This window comes from Miniopterus schreibersii (genome assembly GCF_964146895.1).
Source record: "Miniopterus schreibersii genome assembly, chromosome: 7".
NCBI lineage: Eukaryota > Metazoa > Chordata > Mammalia > Chiroptera > Miniopteridae > Miniopterus > Miniopterus schreibersii.
In genome coordinates, this window is record NC_138108.1 from 76,534,719 (window position 1) to 76,555,148 (window position 20,430).

General features: G+C 36.7%; 1 protein-coding gene across 5 annotated transcripts in view; it reads left to right on the forward strand.

Moving 5' to 3' along the window:
• PTPN4 (protein tyrosine phosphatase non-receptor type 4) overlaps window positions 1–20,430 on the forward strand; it is a 183,245-nt gene that overhangs the window by 136,406 nt on the left and 26,409 nt on the right. For all 5 annotated transcript variants that reach the window (XM_081141862.1, XM_081141859.1, XM_081141860.1 and 2 more), the window contains 8 exons: window positions 131–214; window positions 308–364; window positions 5,995–6,151; window positions 9,398–9,564; window positions 10,826–10,916; window positions 11,001–11,062; window positions 14,597–14,743; window positions 19,146–19,274. In XM_081141862.1, coding sequence (XP_080997988.1) covers window positions 131–214; window positions 308–364; window positions 5,995–6,151; window positions 9,398–9,564; window positions 10,826–10,916; window positions 11,001–11,062; window positions 14,597–14,743; window positions 19,146–19,274 — 894 coding nt within the window. The remainder of the gene's footprint in view (window positions 1–130; window positions 215–307; window positions 365–5,994; window positions 6,152–9,397; window positions 9,565–10,825; window positions 10,917–11,000; window positions 11,063–14,596; window positions 14,744–19,145; window positions 19,275–20,430) is intronic.

Below are 20,430 nucleotides of genomic sequence, written 5' to 3' on the forward strand. Positions count from 1 at the left end.
TTTAATTTAAATTATGGTTACTTATATACTGTCGATAATATCAGCATACAAAAAAGCGTGTTTCATGTATATATAAAGGATAGATTATAAATGAAGAAAATTATAAGTTATTTATTTTTGTCTTTTTAAGCCAAATGGTGGTATTCCACACGATAATCTTGTTCTAATCAGAATGAAACCTGATGAAAATGGGAGATTTGGATTCAATGTAAAGGTAATCTAAATTTTATATTGTACTCAGTTTTTAAAGTACGATGTTTCTATTTTGCTGATACTTGACTAATATTTGATTTGCTCTGTTTTTAAGGGAGGATATGATCAGAAGATGCCTGTGATCGTGTCCCGAGTAGCACCAGGCACACCTGTGAGTTCTCTAAATCTTTCAAGTAAATCCTATTTTCAAGAATATGTACTCATTTTATTTTTATTAGTTTAGATAAAGGAAATAATCAACCTTTATTTGTCAGGTATCTGATTTTGGCTGAATATCTTAAATTGCTGGGAAGTTAGTTTTTATTTATTCTTTGTCTATAAGAGTTTTTAAAATCCTTGTTTTTACAAAGAAGCTGTTTATGACTTTCAGTGCTTCTAAAGTGTTAATAGAGTCTATCAGAATAACCCCTTTAAACAGCAAAATGTAGACAGATATATTTTTTATTTATTTTGCTATTTTGTTTGCTTGTTTTTTCATTTAGAATTGTTTACTTATATTCTATTTGCCCTCTTATGTTTAAAAAATTTAATTTGAAGAGAAATAGTGACAAAGATTATTTTTTTCCTATAAGGACAATTTTTAAACTTATTATTATGAACATGCTAAACAGAAATAGAGAAAATATTTTAGGTACTCAGTATGATGACTTCCCTCATCCCCATCATTCAGCTTCAGCACTTGTGAACTTCATGCTCGTGATAACAACAGCTCTTAATTAATTATGGCTGCATTATCTTTATTGCTCTTACGTGTAGCAAATATGGCTTTCAGATTTACATTTATATTGTTGCCTACTTTACCTAAATAGTCTTTAGGGACTTTTCAGTCAGCACCCTTAATTATTTAACTATTGCCCTGACATTAGGAAAGGAATGTAAATCAGCATCTTGAGAAAAAAAGGCCAGTTACGCCTCTTTTGCTGCTTTGCAGCTATCTCAAAGTTAGTTTGAAGATTACGATAAAGATTAATGAAGGATATCATAACATATGGGTTTGGTTTTAAACGACTTTGTTGGTTACACATAACAGGGTACTTACTCGTGGAATATCCCTGGTTTCAACATAAATACAGCTTCTCCTTAGAAAACTATACTTGTCCTGGCCTGTGTCGCTCTGGTTAGAGCATCGGCCAGGGCACCAAAGGGACTCAGGTTGGATCCCCAGCCCTGGTTGGGTCTCGTGCAGAGGCAACCAATCGATGTGTCTCTCTCATATTGATATCCCCTCCTTCCACTCTCTCTAAAAATCAGTGGAAAAAATTTCCTCAGGTGAGGATTAATGAAAAAGAAAAGAAAACTATCATACTTTAGTTTATAGCAAGTGTTTTATGTGCAGTTTTCATTTTGTCATATATTAAAAGGTATGTATTCAAGGATTGAGATTAATAAAGTTAATAGTTTTTTACTGCTTCAACAGGAACAAAAAATTATCAGAGCTTTATTAGTATCTCAAAAAACCAAGGACAGGAATACAGTCAGACCACGCTAGAAAGAACTCAACCGTCAGTCATTCTCTGTTTTTTGTCTCTTATTTTCTTATGTTAATGTTCCATTCTTCTCTCAGTGCAAACTGTTTTGTGCACTGAATCAGCGTCCTCTCTCAAGCCACTTCAAATATATTAGTCTGAATAAAAACAGTGTACTTAGTGGCACCTTCAAGTCAAGTCCTGTAACATCACCACCACCAGACACACTCTGCCTTCACGTGTAATTATGACTTCTGAATCTCTGCTAATTAAAAATTATATAGCTACTACTATTTTGTCATCAGTCCATGTGGTAGGATATGACTGCTAATCACTTCAGATTTACATATTACCAGCTCAGCAACCCAGAGTGGTTAAGTCTGTACAAATTACAGACTCCTGGAAAGTAAACCTATCATAAATCCAGTTTGGATCAAATGCCCTCTTTTAAGCAAACCTTGTGGTCAGAGGGGATTGGACAGAGATATAATGGATAAAATGACTCTTGGACGTACTATGCATATGAAGGATGGGAACAAAAATGGGAGAAATAGTCCAAAGTTATTTATTTTGTATATATTTAATGGTAAATATGTATGTGTTTGGGACTTCAGATGAAGAGATGAAATATTGCTAATTCTGATCAGTAGAAAGTTAGATAATGTCTAAAATAGAAAACTTAAAATAAGTGGGGGAGCTATGTAGAGATACTGAGGTAAACTCAAAAGATGTAGTTAAAATGTTGAAAGAAGTTGACTAGAGAGGGGAATGATAGGGAAGAGCGCAAGAAATGGTTTCTGGTCTTAATCTTACAGATGTAGTCAACTTTTTAAACTGTGTGATGTATAACTTTGCTAAAAACAAAAATTTAAACTTCAACTTCTAAAAAACAAATATATATCTTTTGACCTGACAGTTCGCCTTTTACAAATGGCCTCTAAGGAAATAGTTCAGCTTGGGAACAAAAGATACACAAGGATGCTCACTGTAGTATTGTTTATAACCGTTAACAATCAGAGGCAAATCAAATGTACATCGTTAGAGCTGGTGAAATAAATTGTGTGTTGCTTTGCAGCTAATGAAGTGTATGATGTAGCTCTATATTAGTATGCAGATATGTTTACAAGAAGGTATTATAAAAAAATAAGTATTATAATTCCACATATATGTTTGATCCAGTTTTTTTAAATGTGCATTAAAAAAAGCTTGGAAACAGGCTTAAAATGTTAACTGTTTCATCAGGGTAGTGGAATTACTGGTATTTATCACTTTCTTCTGTATTCCTTTCTAAAATTGTCTGTTCATAACAATGAGCATGTATTGTTCTTATAATTAGAAAAGATAATAAACCCTTTTTGTTATGCTAGTTGTAATAGTCATTGAATGACACAAAAGAAATACTGATTTTTCTGAGCAGTGAATGTGGATAGTTTTCAATTAAGTCAAGGATGTTCAGGGAACACTTCCAAACAGAATTCTGTGACTAAATTTTCTTTTTAGGCTATACAAATTATTGCTAATTTTTTTCCTTTCTGCCACATAGAACTATGTTCTATATATATTGGCTGAATTTAGAACAAATTAATACAATAGAAATTTATCATTTTTATGTTATTTTACTAATTTACCAGACCATCACAGTCTTCCAGTTGGAAACCTCATTTTAAGTGATTGGGGGGAAAGACAAAATGTTAAATATTTTAATGTTTTTGGTTTTTTTATATTGGACTCCTTCTGAATGGATAAAATAATTCCCAAATTAAAGTCATATTTTTGTTCCTATGATCATCTTTGAGCCAACAAAATTGGCTGTTGCTCCAGCAAAATTTATTTTAATATGCAGTTTATCTAGACTTTCCAGATCTGAATGATGTGCAAATAAAAATTATAAATATGACTGACAAAAGCATGAGAGGGTTCCCTTCAGTGATAATGGGTTTAAGAAAATCTCTGCTTATTATAGTGTATTGGATAATACTCCCCTTTAGCCTCAATCCTCTGGAAATATCAATGGATGTATGCAAGGGACAGTTAGAGATTCATAACTATCTTCTCTCTAATTCATAGCAACCTCCTCTTTTCATTAACTATACTACCCACAAAGTAAGGTGAGAGGATAACTTTTTTTTTGCTATAACCCAGTACATTTCTCCCAGTCCATTAATATCTCCTAGTTTACCACTGTTTGGGCTCCTCAGAGACATTTACAAAAACTTGGACCAAATTGGTACACAAAAGCATCACACTGCTAATGCACGGGAGTATGTGAATGTCATCTGCTTCACTACAGGAAGTAGAGAAAGAAGCAACTAGAGAGAATGGTCGTAACCTGAAATTTGAATTCTCCAGATTTTAACGTTTTACTTAATTATATCATTTTTATCTTCACAGCTCTTTGAAATAATTAGAGCAGATATCTGCTTCATTTTCAGAGTTACAGGAGTCTAAGATCATACATTTTATAAGCAGTGGAAGAAGAACATGGCTCCCAGACCAGTGTTCTTTTCATTAATGATAATATTGTGTTGGATTGTATTCACTTTGTGTTTGTAGGCAATTTGAGTGGTCATGCTTTCATTTCTTCAAACTTTTGCTACAGGAAGTTCCTTTTTGTGTGGGACCCAACCCCATCATTTCCTTCTCTATATGACCTACTATTCCTTCATACTTGACTCCCATATGTTCTTATTGCTGTTCCTGAAATGTGCTGCCGCCATATTTCTGTTTATCTCTTTTATTTGAATTACTTACTTGTTTTCTCAATAAAATGCAGGCAGTCATCACTTTGCACAGTAGTACAAGACCATAAAAATGACCATTCAAGCTGAAGCTGTGTAAAGTGAACTTCATAATCAGTGGGGGAAATTATGTTTGTTTCTAAGACCTCTAAATTTTTTCATTAAAATCTCTCTTACTTTCCCTTATAAATGTTTTAAGGAAATGAAAAATAGTAAAACTAACCCTGGATGGGTGGCTTAGTTGGTTGGAGCGTCATCCCATACACCAAAAGGTAGTGGATTTGGTTCCCGGTCAGGATACATACCTGAGGCTAAAAGGGCAGTATTATTCAATATACTATGTGTGGGTTCCATCCCCGGCTGGGACACATATGGGAGGCAACAAATTAATGTTTCTCTCACACTGATGTTTCTTTCTCTCCTTGCCTCCCTCCCTGTCTCTCCCTCTTTTTTTCCCTTCTTCTCTAAAACCTCAATACATGTCCTCAGGTGAAGATAAAAAAAATCTGTGAAAACAGTGCTTTTTTTTTTTTTTTTTTTTAAATAATAAAACTAATACTGATTTAGTGCCCTGTAAGTTTAAACATGAGAAACATTGAGAATTTAAGTATTTTATTTCTTTGTGAAAACTTATTACAAGTAGTTTGAAGAGTGCATGTGCTCTTCTCATACAACTTAAAATACAGAGTGAGCATTCTTTCTTGCCTTAGCAAATTGTCATAGTCCTTTGTAAGTTTGAATTTATTTCCAGTGTTTGGTCCTCTGCATTTTTAATGTTGTAAAATATCTCCAGGAGTTCCTTTAATAGGAAGTTTCATGCCAGCAGCACGTCCCCATGGACGCTTCACCCTTTTCATTGCATCCGCTTTCATCATTTATGTTACGTCCCCTCACTAACTCTCCTTCTCTATATATCGAGAGTGTCTTAAACAGTAGCAGTGTATATTTCCACCAATTCTTACCCATTTTCACGTGGGTTTATCGTTGGGAGACAGAAGGCAGCACAAGTACACACTGCTGTCTCGGCGTGAACTGAGTAATAGGCGCCCGGAGAGACATCACCAGCAGGCATTGAAGGAACTGACGTGCTTTGACACTGGTCATGATGTGTGTCTATTACTTATGTAAAGGTTTTTGGACTACAGCCTAGCAGCAAAGATTATATTTTATGCGACTATTCACAATTAATAAATCATGGTAACTAAAATTTGTAACATGTTGAGAGATGGGTGTTACTTGACTAAACTGTGGTAACTGAAATTTGTACATATCTGGGTAATGCAAAGCAAGGGCTGACTGTATCTAGGCATCTTGAGATAACTAGTCTTATTGGTGTGGCCTTGCACGTAATAGGGCATCAGGGGAAAGTTCTTGAATGAAGAACACAAAATACAGTATCTTAATGGGAAAGCTAGATTTCTATTCTTTTTTTCAAGGAGATGAATGGATGAGTAGATGTTTTTCTATATGTAGTTTTAGTTCGCCTGCTACGTATGGAGTCTGTAAAGAGAAGTTTTTGTGCTTTACTTTTAGAAAGCCATGTACAAATCTGAAACCTTGTTTGCATTACATTGCAGGCTGACCTCTGTGTCCCTCGATTGAATGAAGGGGACCAAGTTGTACTGATCAATGGTCGGGACATTGCAGAACATACCCATGACCAGGTTGTCCTGTTTATTAAGGCCAGCTGTGAGAGACATTCTGGGGAACTCGTACTTCTAGTTAGACCTAATGGTAAGTACTCTACGTAGCACTGAGTATTTTTCATAATCACTAGCATTTATTACTGGACATAGCAGCCAGAGTAGGCTTTTTACACCTAAACTGTCATGTCAGTTTCCTGCTCAGAGTGCAGTGGCTTCCATTCACACTTGGGGTGAAATCTAAGTTCTTGGCCCCCTTGCCTACCACTCAGCCTTGATCACTGTGTTCTGTGCTCGCTTTCTTGCTATTCCTTCTGCCTAAAACACTCTTCTTTCCTGACTTTTGTATGACTTATGCCCTCACTTTCTTCTGGTTTCTGGTCACATGTTATCCTCAGAAAGTCTCCTGACTACCATAGCTAAAATGGCCTCATCTTCCCCACGTGCTATAATAGTTGTAACAGATAATCAATGAATATTGTTGAATGAATGAGTATATTTTGAACTCTGTTCCACTTTTAGGATACTATGTAACAAGCTGTAGCTAAAGCATTTTTTTTAATCCTTTGTTTTCAGTAGAGAATGCCTAGTAGCCTAGTCATTTCATCTTCTGCTCTGGACAGCTGATGTGTTAATTCAGAGTCCAAGTCCCAGGCTCGGAGAAGCCCTAATGCTATAAGCTCTGGCTCCTTTACTGACTGCTTGATGTCCTCTGTAACAATCTCAAGAACATCCTGCCCGTGCAGAGCACTCACTCCTGAAGCAGTCCATTTCCCCTTTGGATAGCTCGAACTATTAATTGAATTAAAAATCCAACTTCCTGCAGTCCTGTTGTTCCTAATTCTATCACTTTGTGTTATGCAGAATAAATTTAATCCGTCTTCCTTCAGTTTTTGACAATAGCTGATTTTACCAGAAACCCTTCCCCTTTCCTCCAGTTCAGTAATCCCAGATCCTTCAGCCAGTGTTCATATGGTACTGTTTCAAGTTCCCTCAATATCAGTCTCCTCTGAAAAAAATTCTTATGCACCTACATCCCAGCATTAGACCTGTTATTCTTGTTTTGTTCTGAACAGTTTATTATTAATCGTAGTTTTAGCCCCAAGAGTAATTGTTAGTTAGTTCTTTGTTACTAGTTGTTGAATATAATTAGAACTCTGTCTATTCCCATACCACACCCAACCCTGTAAAATTTGCGAGGAAAAAATAAAAAATTCGTTTTGCCTTTTGGGTCCAAATAGGCATTTTCATTTCATCCTTTGTACTTTGTGTTTTTCTGCTTCCATGATCTAGAATTTGCCTTCTAGGAAAATTCACAGGACTTCAACAGAACATTCTATTTCGACTTTTCAAGGAACTCATTTAGATCTGATATTTGGGTGATTCATTATTAGGCATTTTTGTCATATAAAGCAACTTTAAATTTTATGCTGAGAATAATATTCTATATTTTGTTTTGTTTTCTCTTGATAACAGATATTGAAGAACATAATGATAATAGTTTTTAAATGCTTTTCACGCACCTGGAGTTTTGTATATTCTCAGTCTTTACAGCCATCCAAAGAGAGAGGTGACTTATCCCGTTTCATAGTTGAAGACACCTAGACATTCAGTTACATGCTCACAGATTCATGACGAGTATAGACCCAGAATATGAACAAAAATCCATATAATGGAAAAGTCTTAGCCTTTTTGAAGTTCCAAATCACCTCATTTATACTTTAAATTAGGGGAGGAACCCATCTAGATGTTACTTCTTGACAGAAGGCCTTTCTATTATTGTCAAAATCTTACAGGACCTGTATTCACTTTCAGTGTGGGCCTGCCATGTCCATTTTTACTTAAAATTAAGAAACAGGTCCTGGAATAATGTTTCATTCAGCATCATTTTGATATAACATTGATGAGAAAAAAACAATTCCCCGCCGAGTCCTTTGCTTTGTGGGGCTTACACGGTCTCCCCATGTCCATGGATTTTCTCTGGTGACCCTAGGCTCCTCTCCTGTAGCTCACATTTATTTCAGTGTTTAATATTAGAAGTGCTTTGGATCTTTATTTAGAAGTTTGGTGATGTTTTTGTTACCAGAAATATCCTATGGGAACTTAACTCTTGTTAGCCTATGATAAAATTTGTTCTAAGTCATTTTGTTAAAATCGCAGTTTCCAAGAACCTGTCAATGATATTAAGTGAGGATTTACTATATAATCAAAATTTAAAATTATGTTTGCCAGAAATGTCAGGAAAACGAAGAGCTTGCTTTTTCTGGTCTTTTTCCCTTTAAATCTTATTTCTTCTTAGAGGTATATTTATACCTTTTTGCCTTTTTGTTCTTCGTTTCAGAAATATATTCTTTCCAAAACTGCATACATATCTGAGCAGGAACCAAACCTCTTAGTCAGGGACATGAGAGAGCCCTATCTTGGCTCCGTTCTTTGGAGGGCTGTATTCTGGCTCTGCTTCAACTTTGCCTCCACCACCATCACCACCAGGGGAGTCAGGATTTTGTAGGAGCAAGGGGACATGCCAGGCCATCACCTGTGACTTCCCTGTCCTTCCTGACCACTGTTTTCAGCCTTCGTTTCTCTATCCAAATGGCTCTGAGCCCATTTCATGGGCCTGTGCATGTTCATTTTTCCCAAATCCATTCTCTCAAGGTGGCTCACATGATGTATGTACCCCTAGGGGGCATGGCTAAGATGCAACAATTTACAGAGGTATGTAGAACAAACTTACATGGGGACTGGGATGTTCATGGGAATGCTCATATTCTTCCATGTTAAATAATGGATCTGAGAGTAAGAAATAAGTAGGGGGGCCTACACGCCAGGGGCCAGGGCCTGGCCCTCCTCACACTGCCATGACCTTGGATTCTTGTCTAGGTTTTCATCTGAAATCTGGACTCCCAGACAGCTTTGCAGATATGTCAAGCAGAGGATAAAACATTTTGTTTAAAACTCTGTTCATTTTATTTGTAACCACTCATATCTAGACATATAGTATATAGCCTCTATTTGTACCCTTGCCGTAGGTTGCACAAATTAGGGCAGGTCTCTTCAGAGCTGCTTCTTGGCAGCTCCTTGTTTTTTTAATGTCTTCAAATGATAGACATTTTCAGCAGTATGGCCAAGAACCCTTCTTTCCCCTAAGGTACAGCAAATTTCTTCATCTCCACAGTCACTCTCCATCCCTCTACCATGGCATCAGACTCAGATCTGATGAGTTACGAATAAAAAAATTATTTTTCCTGACACATAATTAAAGAATAAATCTGATAAATTCTTTTCGCCAATTTGTTAAGTTTTCCATTTGGCTTTTTTTTTTCTTTTTTGGTCTTAGCTGTCTATGATGTAGTGGAAGAAAAGCTAGAAAATGAGCCAGACTTCCAGTACATTCCGGAGAAAGCCCCACTAGATAGCATCCATCAGGATGACCATTCCCTGCGGGAGTCGATGATCCAGCTAGCTGAGGGGCTTATCACTGGAACAGTCCTGACACAATTTGATGTAAGTAATATGGTATTATTTTTTTTTAATATTTTTTTATTGATTTCGAGAGAGAGAGAAAAATCGATGTGAGAGGGAAACATTGATCAGCTGTCCCCCACACCCGCCTCTACTGAGGATTGAGCCCACGATCCAGGCATGTACCCTGACAGGGAATTGAACCAGCAACCTTTCAGTGCACAGGACGATGCCCAACGAACTGAGCCATACCAGCCAGGGCAATATTGTATGATTTCTTAACTGCCTATCTATCAGAATTTACAAACTAAAATAGCATTCTGAGAAATATTTGAGATATGTTCCAAAATATAAAGTTTTAAAAATTGCTCCCAAAATGCTGGCTATGGTTACATAAATAGATGTCTACTTGAAAGAGAAGAATAGGGAGATTTTTATGCATATGTCATCCAACTAAATTTTTTTTGGTAATTAAGTAGCTATTTTTTGCCCTGGCTGGTGTTGCTCAGTGGTTCAAGCATCGACCCACGCACCTAAGGGTCTCGAGTTTGATTCCCCTGTCAAGGGCACATACCTGGGTTGCAGGTTGGATCCCCGGCCCGGTCGGTGCGTGTACAGGAGGCAACTAATTGATGTGTTTCTCTCACAGTGATGCTTCTCTCTCTTCCCTTCCTTCCCTTCTACTCTCTCTCTAAAAAATCAGTGGAAAAAATACCCTTGGGTGAGATTAACAAAAAACCACAAAAGTGACTGTCTTTGTAAAAGTTGGCAGATGAAGATAGGCAGTCGTGGACTTCCAATAACTTCCGTGCCTTGTCATATTTAACCTTCCTCTAATTTTTTTCATGTACTTACCTGTCATTAATATTTGTTGATCTGAAGTATATGTTATAGATAACTCACTAAAACATTTTTAACTAAAAGAACATTTAGGGTATGCCAGTTTTTATTTTTTTAAGTTCTGGATTCATATACTATAAACATCTACAAAGTAAATGAAAGCTAAATGTTTTCTGCAGATTTTCTATTCAAAATTTCAGGTACTCTTTTGCTGTAAGCAAAATTGTTATTATTTGTTTTGCCATTCTTCAAACCTGATACATAATTCATGTCAGAAATTGTGCAGAATTTACCTTTACAAATCTGGTTTAATATCCTATCAGCCTAAGGTACATCATTGTATAGATGAGTTACTCTAAGGGAAAAAAACCTGTTTCATAGCACAGAAACAAGTCTGAAAAACAAAACAGAAACTCTTGATGGCTTGCTGGACTCATCTTGTACCCTTTTTTTTTTTTTTTAGCAACTATATCGGAAAAAACCTGGAATGACAATGTCTTGTGCCAAATTACCTCAGAACATTTCCAAAAATAGATACAGAGATATTTCGCCTTGTAAGTATCTTTGATCTCTGTATGTTATGCTTAATCGTTTTAACATAACTTTATTAAAACATTCATTCTTTGAAATTTTTTCAGATGATGCTACACGGGTCATTTTAAAGGGTAATGAAGATTATATCAATGCAAATTATATAAATGTAAGTTTATTTTTATTATGTCTGTGCCATTGGTATAAGAGGGGCAACTGTAAACTTTAAGATTTATTCCTTTTTGTTAAAAGCCTAACCCTGAGAGAATATTGAAACTTCCAGATATTGAAAAATATTTTTAAATTAATGTTAAAAAATAGTTTGTTACTGGCAATTAATATATACATAGAACAGTGGAATGTGATAATCTAGTCCAGTAATAGGCTGAAATAAAGACTAGAATTTTGTTTATGGTAGAGATAGCCTTTTAAATCACTGAAGATAAAACAGACTGTCTAGTGAATGAGTTGGGTCTGTATGGAATATATCACTGTAAGGAGGTTTCCCCCACCCATGGGGTAAAAAAATGGGTTATTACTTTTTCCTTAACTTTGTGTTACGGAAAATTTCAAACATAAAAAGTAGAGGAAGTACACATGACTCAGCTTCAACAATTACCAACTCATGGCCAACTTTTTTTCACCTATTCCCCTACTCTGTCCCCACACCTCCACATTGTTTTGAAACAAATCCACACATCATATCATTTATCTATAAACACTTTACCTACACACCGTTGAGGTCAGCATACATTTTAGCTATATCAAAATATAAATGTAAGAAATGGACATGAAAGTACTTGGAGGAAATATGTGAGAATTGTTTAAAAATCTCAGGAAGGGGAAGGTTTTTCTAAGCTTAGGTACATGTCTAAGCTATAAAGAAAAGATTGATGAATTTGGCAATATAAAAACTTTAATTTGGAGGTGCTTTAAAACGTGCTAAAATGATAAACTGAATTTTTAAAATACTACAAAGGGCTTATTTCTTCAATATATGAAGAGCTCTATAAACGAGTAAGAAGATACAATGCAATGAATATAATGAAGGATATGTAAAGACAGTTCATGGGAAAGGTTTATGCAAATGACTTAAAAAAAGTTTTATGGCATTTTCAGTTCTATACAAAAGTAGAATAGTTTGCAGAGCCCCCTCTCCCCAACACCACCACAAACCTGTTACCCAGCTTCAAGAACTAGCAGCAAATGGCCAGTCTTATTCCATCTAAACTAACCCCTACATTATTTTTTTAAAGCTCAAATATATCACTTTTTGTAAATACAGTCAATTCTTGTTATTTGTGATAGTCTATAAAGTCTTCATTAACCCTGAATTAGCGAATACTGAATTCTTGCTCCAACGGAAAATATAGGGTTAGGTTTCCATGAGCCTCTAGTTGCAACATTTTTGTCAGCCGATCAATAAATACAGAATCTTGTTTCTGTTTAAAGATACCTTATTTAATACCCATTGTTGATTAATTAACATTGAACTCACAGCCAACAGCACTGTAATTCATGCCTGAAGGAAGCTTATCTAACGTGTGTTCTCCATAAGGCATATCATGGCCTCCTTACACTTCAGCACTACCCTTGGGGCCTGTTTTAAACAGTGAAATCACTAACAACAAGCACAAAATTTTAAAAACATGGCACTAAATAGACTGCAAAAAGGACAGTTGTTTACAGTCTGAGAGCAGAAAAACAAGAAGGCAGAACAGCAACATCTTACTCAACATGAGCTGGAAATGTACACTTTGGGTGGCTCAAATATTTTACCTCTTTGGACATGTCTAAATCACCATGAAAGCTCTGGAAGCACTTTGGGATTACAATTAAATTTTAGCAAGTAAACAAACTTACAAATACAGAATCTGTGAATAATGACGATTGACTATTTTTATATATATCTCTGAGGAACTTTTTTATTTTTATTTTTTAGCCAAACCACAATACCATTATAACACTTAGAAAAATAAATAATTAAATAAATAATACACTCAAATTAAATTTACACCAAGAAAAGCGCAAAGCAAAATGGCAGAGAATTATTTTTCACTTATTAGATTGAAATATCAGAAAGTTTGATAATACTATATATAAGTCTATATCCTTTATCTGAAAACTTGAGATCAAATATGCTTTGGAATTTAGAATTTTTTTAGTTTTTTAAGGTTATTAAGTATATATGCCGTATATTACATAGGTAGCACCCCTAGCAGGCTGTAATCAGTATATTAATATTCAACAACCAACTGTGGATATTTCCACTGAGAGTCTTAGATGAGTTCAACTCAGATATTGCTGTCAAATGAGACCAAGTGAGGTCAAGTGTACCGAAAGAAAAAGATAGAGTTACACTTTACAGCACTGGGGATTTCAGAATTGTGGATCGTGGATTATGGGTGTATTAAGGACATTATCAGGAAACAGGCATTTCTCACACATTATTGGTAAAAATATAAATAGGTACAACCTTTTTGGAGAGCATTTTGGCACTATCTGAAAAATTCTAAATGCACATACACTTTGATCAAGCCTTGTCATTTCTTCCTGTTGCCCATACAAATAGGTTTCTTAGTGTGCACAAAAATTTTAGGTTTGCAAAAGTATTCAGTGTAGCTTTGTTTATGGTAGCAAATAGATTAGAAGTAACTTAAATATCTGTTAAATAAAGTATGGTATATTTATACAGTAGAGCCACTAAAAAGAATATTCTAATTACTAATCTGACATGATCTCAAAGATAAAGTGGAAAAAAAGAAGCGAAATGCAGATCAACATTATATGCTGACACTTATGTTACAGAAAAAAAGGAAAATAGTTTTGCATGTTCATTTGTGTGTTGTACATTGAATATCTCTGAAGGGATATATTAGCAACTAGAAAAAAGGATTGCCCCTCTGGACATAAACTGGAGGCTGGAGTGGAAGGGAAGCGTCTTTCTCTGTTCACCCTGTGGTGGTCTTCCATCGCCACGTGCACATGCCACCTTTTCTTTTTTTACATTGAATCTTGAAAAACATAGTAGGATGATGACTCACCTTACCCAAATATGATCTTACCTCCCTCTGAAAATAATAATGAACTTAAAATAGTTTTCTTTTATGTTATATATTATGTAAAATTTAAACTAAAATGGCAGTTTTTGCTCCTCACAGATTTTACCAGTAAGTGTTTAGAGACCAAGACCCTGCCTCTGAAACTGGGTTCTCAGTAAAACGTCTCTTGAAACCATAACAGTGCTTTGGAAAATATGTGATTTTCTGTTTCTGCTAATTGGAAGATAAAGATGTATAACTATTGGCCATTGCCAAAAAATTTCTTGTACAGATAAAATAAAAAATTGTTGATAAAGATTTGTACTGACCAGCTGGTGTGGCTTAGTTGACTGAGCATCATCCTGTGCACCGAACAATTGCCGGTTTGATTCCCCGTCAGGGCATATACCCAGGTTGCAGATTCAATCCCCTGGTGAAGCACATATGCAAGTCAACCAATCGATGTTTCTCGCCCCCTCCTTCCCCCCTCCCCCTCCCCCCTCAAAGCAAGCCCTTTTTTTTTAAAGATTTGTTGTACTAACTTTTCAGTTTATTGAGATTAGTTGTGTTCAGTTATTACTTAGTGGATGATTTTCATATGTTTGATTATAGTAAAAAGTACTAATATAAAAGATTTTATTTTTGTGTCTTTTTCTTTTAAGATGGAAATTCCTTCTTCTAGCATTATAAATCAGTACATTGCTTGTCAAGGGCCATTACCACACACTTGTGCAGATTTTTGGCAGATGACTTGGGAACAAGGTTCCTCCATGGTTGTAATGTTGACCACACAAGTTGAACGTGGCAGAGTAAGTCATACTTGAATCTTACACATTGCTTGGGCCTTCTTCAAAGTACATTGTATATACTATAATCTTTTTTTATAACCTTTAAGCCCATTGAGGACAGAAAGTAGATTACTGCTTGTCCAAGTCTAGAGTGGGGTAAGGGGAGTGGGATAGAGGAATGAATGCACAGTGATTACTAATGGATATGGGATTTCTTTTGGGAGTGATGAAAATGTTCTAAAAGTGATTGTGGTGGTGGTTGCACAGCTCTGTGAGTATACTAAAAATAAATTGTGTACTTTTTAAAAATGTTTTTATTTTTCAATTACAGTTGATGTACATACAGTATTATAGTTGCAGGTGTATAACCCACTGATTAGACATTTTATATAATTTATGAATGATCAACCCAATAAATCTGTTATCCATCTGACACCATGCATAGTTATTACAATATTATTGACTATATTCCTATGTTGTACTTTACATTGCTATGACTATTCTGTAACTAACAACTTGTACTTAATCCCTTCACTTTTTCACTCATTCCCCCAGCCCCTCTCCCATTTGCCAACCATCAAAATGTTCTCTGTATCTGTGAGTCTGTTTCTGTTCTGATTGTTTCTTTATTTTGGTTTTTAGTGTCCACATATAAGTTCAGTCTTCTGGCATTTGTCTTTCTCTGTCTGACTTATTTCACTCAGCAAAGATCCTCTAGGTCCAAACATGTTGTTGCAGGTGGCAAAGTTTCATTCTTTTTTATGGCCGAATCATAATTCATTGTATATTTGTACCACTTCTTCTTTACTCGTTCATCTATTGATGAGCATCTAGGTTGCTTCCATATCTTGGCTATTGTAAATAATGTTGCAATGAACATATGGACATAAATGTCTTTTCAGTTTAGTGTTTTAAGTTTCTTCAGATAAATACCCAGAAGTGAAATTGCTGGGTCCTTCACTGTCTCTTGTTATAGCCTTTGTTTTAAAGTATATTTTATCTGGTATAAATATTGCTATCCCAGCTTTTTTTTTTTCCCCCCATGAAATGACTTTTTCTATCCTTTTATTTTCAGTCTGTGTGTGTCTTTCGATCTGAAGTGAATCTTTTGTAGACAGCACATGTAAGGGTCATGTATTGTTATCCATTCAGCCACCATATATCTTTTGATTGAGGCATTACGCCCATTTGCATATAAAGTAATTGTTGATAGATAAATGTATTTATTGCCATTTTTTATTCATATTTTTTACCTTTTTTCCCCCCCTTCTTCTGAAGAAGACCCTTTAACATTTCTCTTAATACTGGTTTGGCAGTAGTGAATTTCTTCAGCTTTTTCTTATCTGGGAAGCTCTTTTATCTGTCCTTCAATTCTAAATGATAGCTCTGCTAAGTAATCTTGGTTTTAGGTCCTTTTTTTTTAATTATTTTGAATATTTCTTGCCAATCCTTCTGGTCTTCAAAGTTTCTGTTGAGAAATCAGCTGGCAGTCTTATGGGAGCTCCCCTGTAGGTGACTGCTTTTCTGTTGCTGCTGCTAAGATTCTCTCTTTGTCTTTAACCTTTGGCTTTTCTTTTTTTTTTTTTCAGTTGATCTGAGGGAGGGAGGGAGGGAGAGAGAGAGAGGCATCAATGTGTGAGAGAAACCTCAATTCGTGAGAGAAACATCGATTGGTTGCCTCCTGCAGTGCACCCTGACCGGGGATCAAACGAGCAACCTTTTGTACAGGACCACACTCCAGCCAACTGAGCCACACTGGCCAGGGCAACCTTTGGCATTTTAATGCTATATCTTGGTGGAGGTCTCTTTGGCTTCATCTTGTTTGTAACTCTGTGTTTCCCGGACTTGTATGTCTGCTTCCTTCATCGGGTTAGGGAAGTTTTCTGTCATTTTTTTCAAATAAGTTATTTTTTAAAAAATATCTCTGTCTCTTCTCCTCCGGCAGCCCCATGATGTGAATGTTGGTACACTCGAAGTTGTCCCAGAAGCTGCTTATACTGTCTTCATATGTTTTTTTTTTGACTTTTTTTCTTTCTGTTCTAATTGGGTGTTTTCTGCTTCTATATCTGCCAAATCACTGATTTGATCTGCTTCACTATACTCTACTGTTGATTCCCTGTAATGTATTCTTTTTAACATCGATTTGATGTTCCACTTACTTATGCATTCATTGGTTGATTTTTTTATGTGACTTGACTGGGGATCAACCTTGGCATATCAGAATGACACTCTAACCTACTGAGCTACCTTCCAGGATGCCCCATATTTTATTCCTTATTTTAGTTATTCTTCATTTCTGACTGGTCCTATCTTCTTTGTTGAAGTTCTCACTAAGTTCATCTACTCTTCTTCTAAGTTCATTGAGCATTGTTATGACCAGTGTGTTGAACTCTACATCCAACAGGTTGTTAGTCTCCACTTTGTTTAATTCTTTTTCTGGAGTTTGTTCAGTTCTTTCATTTGGGACATGTTTCTTTTTCTCCTCATTTTGGCTGCCTCCCTGTATTTGTATCTGTATATTAACTAGAGCTGCTACTACATCTCCTGGGCTTGGTAGATTGGCCTTACATAGTAGGTGTCCAGTAGGGCCCAGTAGCACAGTCTTCATGATCACCTGAGCTGGGCATTCCAGGTTCCCCCCTTCCCCATGGGCTGGGTACACCCTCCTGTTGTCATTGATCCTTGATTGCTGTTGGCACCTCAGTGGGAGGGTTTTACCCTCAGGCTGATTGACTGCAAGAACTGGCTATGGCCACCTTGGAGAATCAGCTGTGGTAGGGGCCGACCCCACAGAGCAGGACTTTTCAGCAGGGCTCTGGTGCCTGCTGAGCCCACCCATAGAGTGTGTCACTTGTGGAGGTGGTTGGGTGATGCTTTGGTGTGTTCTGAAGCTGTTCACCGGGTGCACTGGCTCTAGGACCTCCTGCCAGGTGCAGGCCAAGGTCAGCTGCCACCTGGGCCCTGCCTAGGGTCACCATGCCTGAGCACAAAGTGATCTGAAGGTGGCTACTACTTGTCCTGGGTGTGGACAGGCCAAGCTGCTAAACACTGCAGGCTGCTGCTAGTGTCAGGCCTGGGGCCACTTAGTAAGAGGTATGGGGTATACTAAGGCCAGATGCTGCTTGTTTGAGAGTTTTGGGGAAAGTCCACAGCATGAGCCAAGGCAAGTCTTTTGTATGAAAAAGCCACTGGAAAGGGATTGGGTGGGCCGACAAGTTGGGTGGGCAGTCTCTGGGAGTCACCAAGGTGGGCAAATAGTGTTAGCCAGGTTGATGGAGTCTCAGATATGGCTCAAGAGCAATGCCTGGTGGTGATGGAAAAAAATTAAATTAAAAAATAAATTTTTAAAAAAAGCCCTGCCAGGCATGGCTCAGCAGTTGAGCATCAACCTAGGATCCAGGAGATCGTGGTTCAGTTCCTGGTCAGGGCATATGCCTGGGTTGTGGGCTCAATCCCCAGTCGGGGGTGTGCAGGAGGCAGCTGATCAATGATGACTCTCTCATCATTGATGTTTCAGTTCTCTCTCTCCCTCTCCCTTCTTCTCTCTGAAATCAATAAAGATATATTTTAAAAGGGGGAGGGAAAGAAGAACACCTTGAACTCCAGCAGCCCTCTGTCTTAACCACAGTCCTCACTGGTTTTCACAGGCAGAATTATAGGGACTTCTCTTCCTGGTACTGAAACACTGGTCTGGCGCTGGGACATTTTGCTCCTCAGGGGGCCCCTCCACAGCCCCAATATTCCTCCTGATTTTTTACTGTTACACGTGGGTGTGGGACCAGCCCATTTTGTGTCTTTGCCCCTTCTAGAGATCAGACATGGCTTCTTTATATCCTTAGTTGTAGGACTTTTGTTGAGCTAGGCTTCAGGCAGTTCTGAATGATGTTGTTCTGCAGTTTAGCTATAATTTTGATGTGGTTGTGGGAGGAGGTGAGCACAGCATTTACTTACCCTGCCATCTTGACTGGAAGCTGAATTATGTACTTATATGGATGAATTGTATGGTCTGTGAATTACATGTCAGTAAAGCTGTCTTTTAAAATTCCAGTTGTGAAAATAAATGGATTGTATTTGGCATTTTAGTTGAAGATTCTTTTCTTGTTGTTAATTTAAATCTAAAAATATGAAAATTAGTGCACGATTTTGCCATCCTCATAGCAGTAATTGACTCAGGCAAGAATTCATCACACATGGTAAAACATTGAATGAAAGCTTGTTGTATACAGGATATTTGCAGTCTCAAAATATATCCATATTATTACAAAGAGAAAAAAATGACAAAGGAGAAATGTTAATAGTTGACAGATCTAGGTGAAGTGTGTATGAGAGTTTATTAAATTTTTCTTATAACTTTTCTCTTAAGTTTGAAAGTTATGTTAAAATATTATAATTTTTAATTTTTATATATATATATTGATTTTAGGTGAAGTGTCACCAGTATTGGCCAGAACCCACAGGAAGTTCATCCTATGGATGCTACCAAGTCACCTGCCACTCAGAAGAAGGAAATACTGCATATATCTTCAGGAAGATGACACTCTTTAACCAAGAGGTAGGAAAGCAAGATATCCATCTACTTATTAGAATTATTACGTTCAAGGTGAAGACTTTGAAAGCTGAAAATGTTTTTAATCTGAGTTCTGGTTACTAAAAAATATTATTTTAAATTATTGAACTATTTGCTTTGTTGGGATGATTGGGAATCTCATTAAGTGTATTTTCTTTCTATAATAACTGTATTTCCAATTTCTATAGTTAAATATGAGTAGTCAGTGAAAAAAGAATCTAGTAAATAAATACTTATTAGTCTTAAAACTATGCATAGTCATAAAAACTCAAATACATAGAGTTTTTGGTTGTAAAGATTTTTTTCTAGTAAGTAATATCAGTAAAGTATATGGAAATGGAAAGAACAATTAATTGTAAGTTATCAAATTATTCCCCTGTTTTAAAAGAGTAGAGAAGAGAAATTTCAGTCTCCTCAGTAGTAAGGGGAAAGATCATAGGCAGGACCCTCCCACAGCAGATAGAATATAGCTTTCTAATTGTTCTTACTGCCACCTGAGTCACTGTCCTCGGCTTCCAAATCCAGACCCAGAGATGGAAACTGATTAATAAATGATGGCTCAATAACCCACTTGGAAGATGTGTGTGGAGGATGGCATGCTGTCAGTCATGTCAGTCTGCTAGAAATAATGTACCCCACTTTTATTGCCTGCAACTAGGTACTCCCCTGCCCACCCACCTTTGGTCTTGAAGGGGGCTGTAAGAAAGAAGCAATTGCTAGAGAAGAGCAAATAGCACAAACTGTGAAGCCCCAGGGCTATCCCTTTGGAAATGAGAATCCCATCACCACTACCCTCATTAAAGGAGCCCAGCAAGATAGAGCCTTACTGACCAAAAAGGAAGGAGCTAGAAGTTGTGCTGATTTATATTAAAGGAATCTGGCATTGAATAAAGCTAAAGTTAAAAGAAATTAAAAATTGAATAGTTCCAAAACCTTATGGGCTAGAGATTCCATCAGAATGAATTTAGTATTTAGGGTTATATACTATGTAGCTCATGGTCTAACATAACAAGGCAGGCCAATAAGATGTTGCTTCATGCTCATCTGGTGTGGCTCAGTGGTTGAGCATCGACCTATGAACCAAGAGGTCACTAGTTTGATTCCCGGTCAGAGCACATGCCCTGGTTGCGGGCTCGATCCC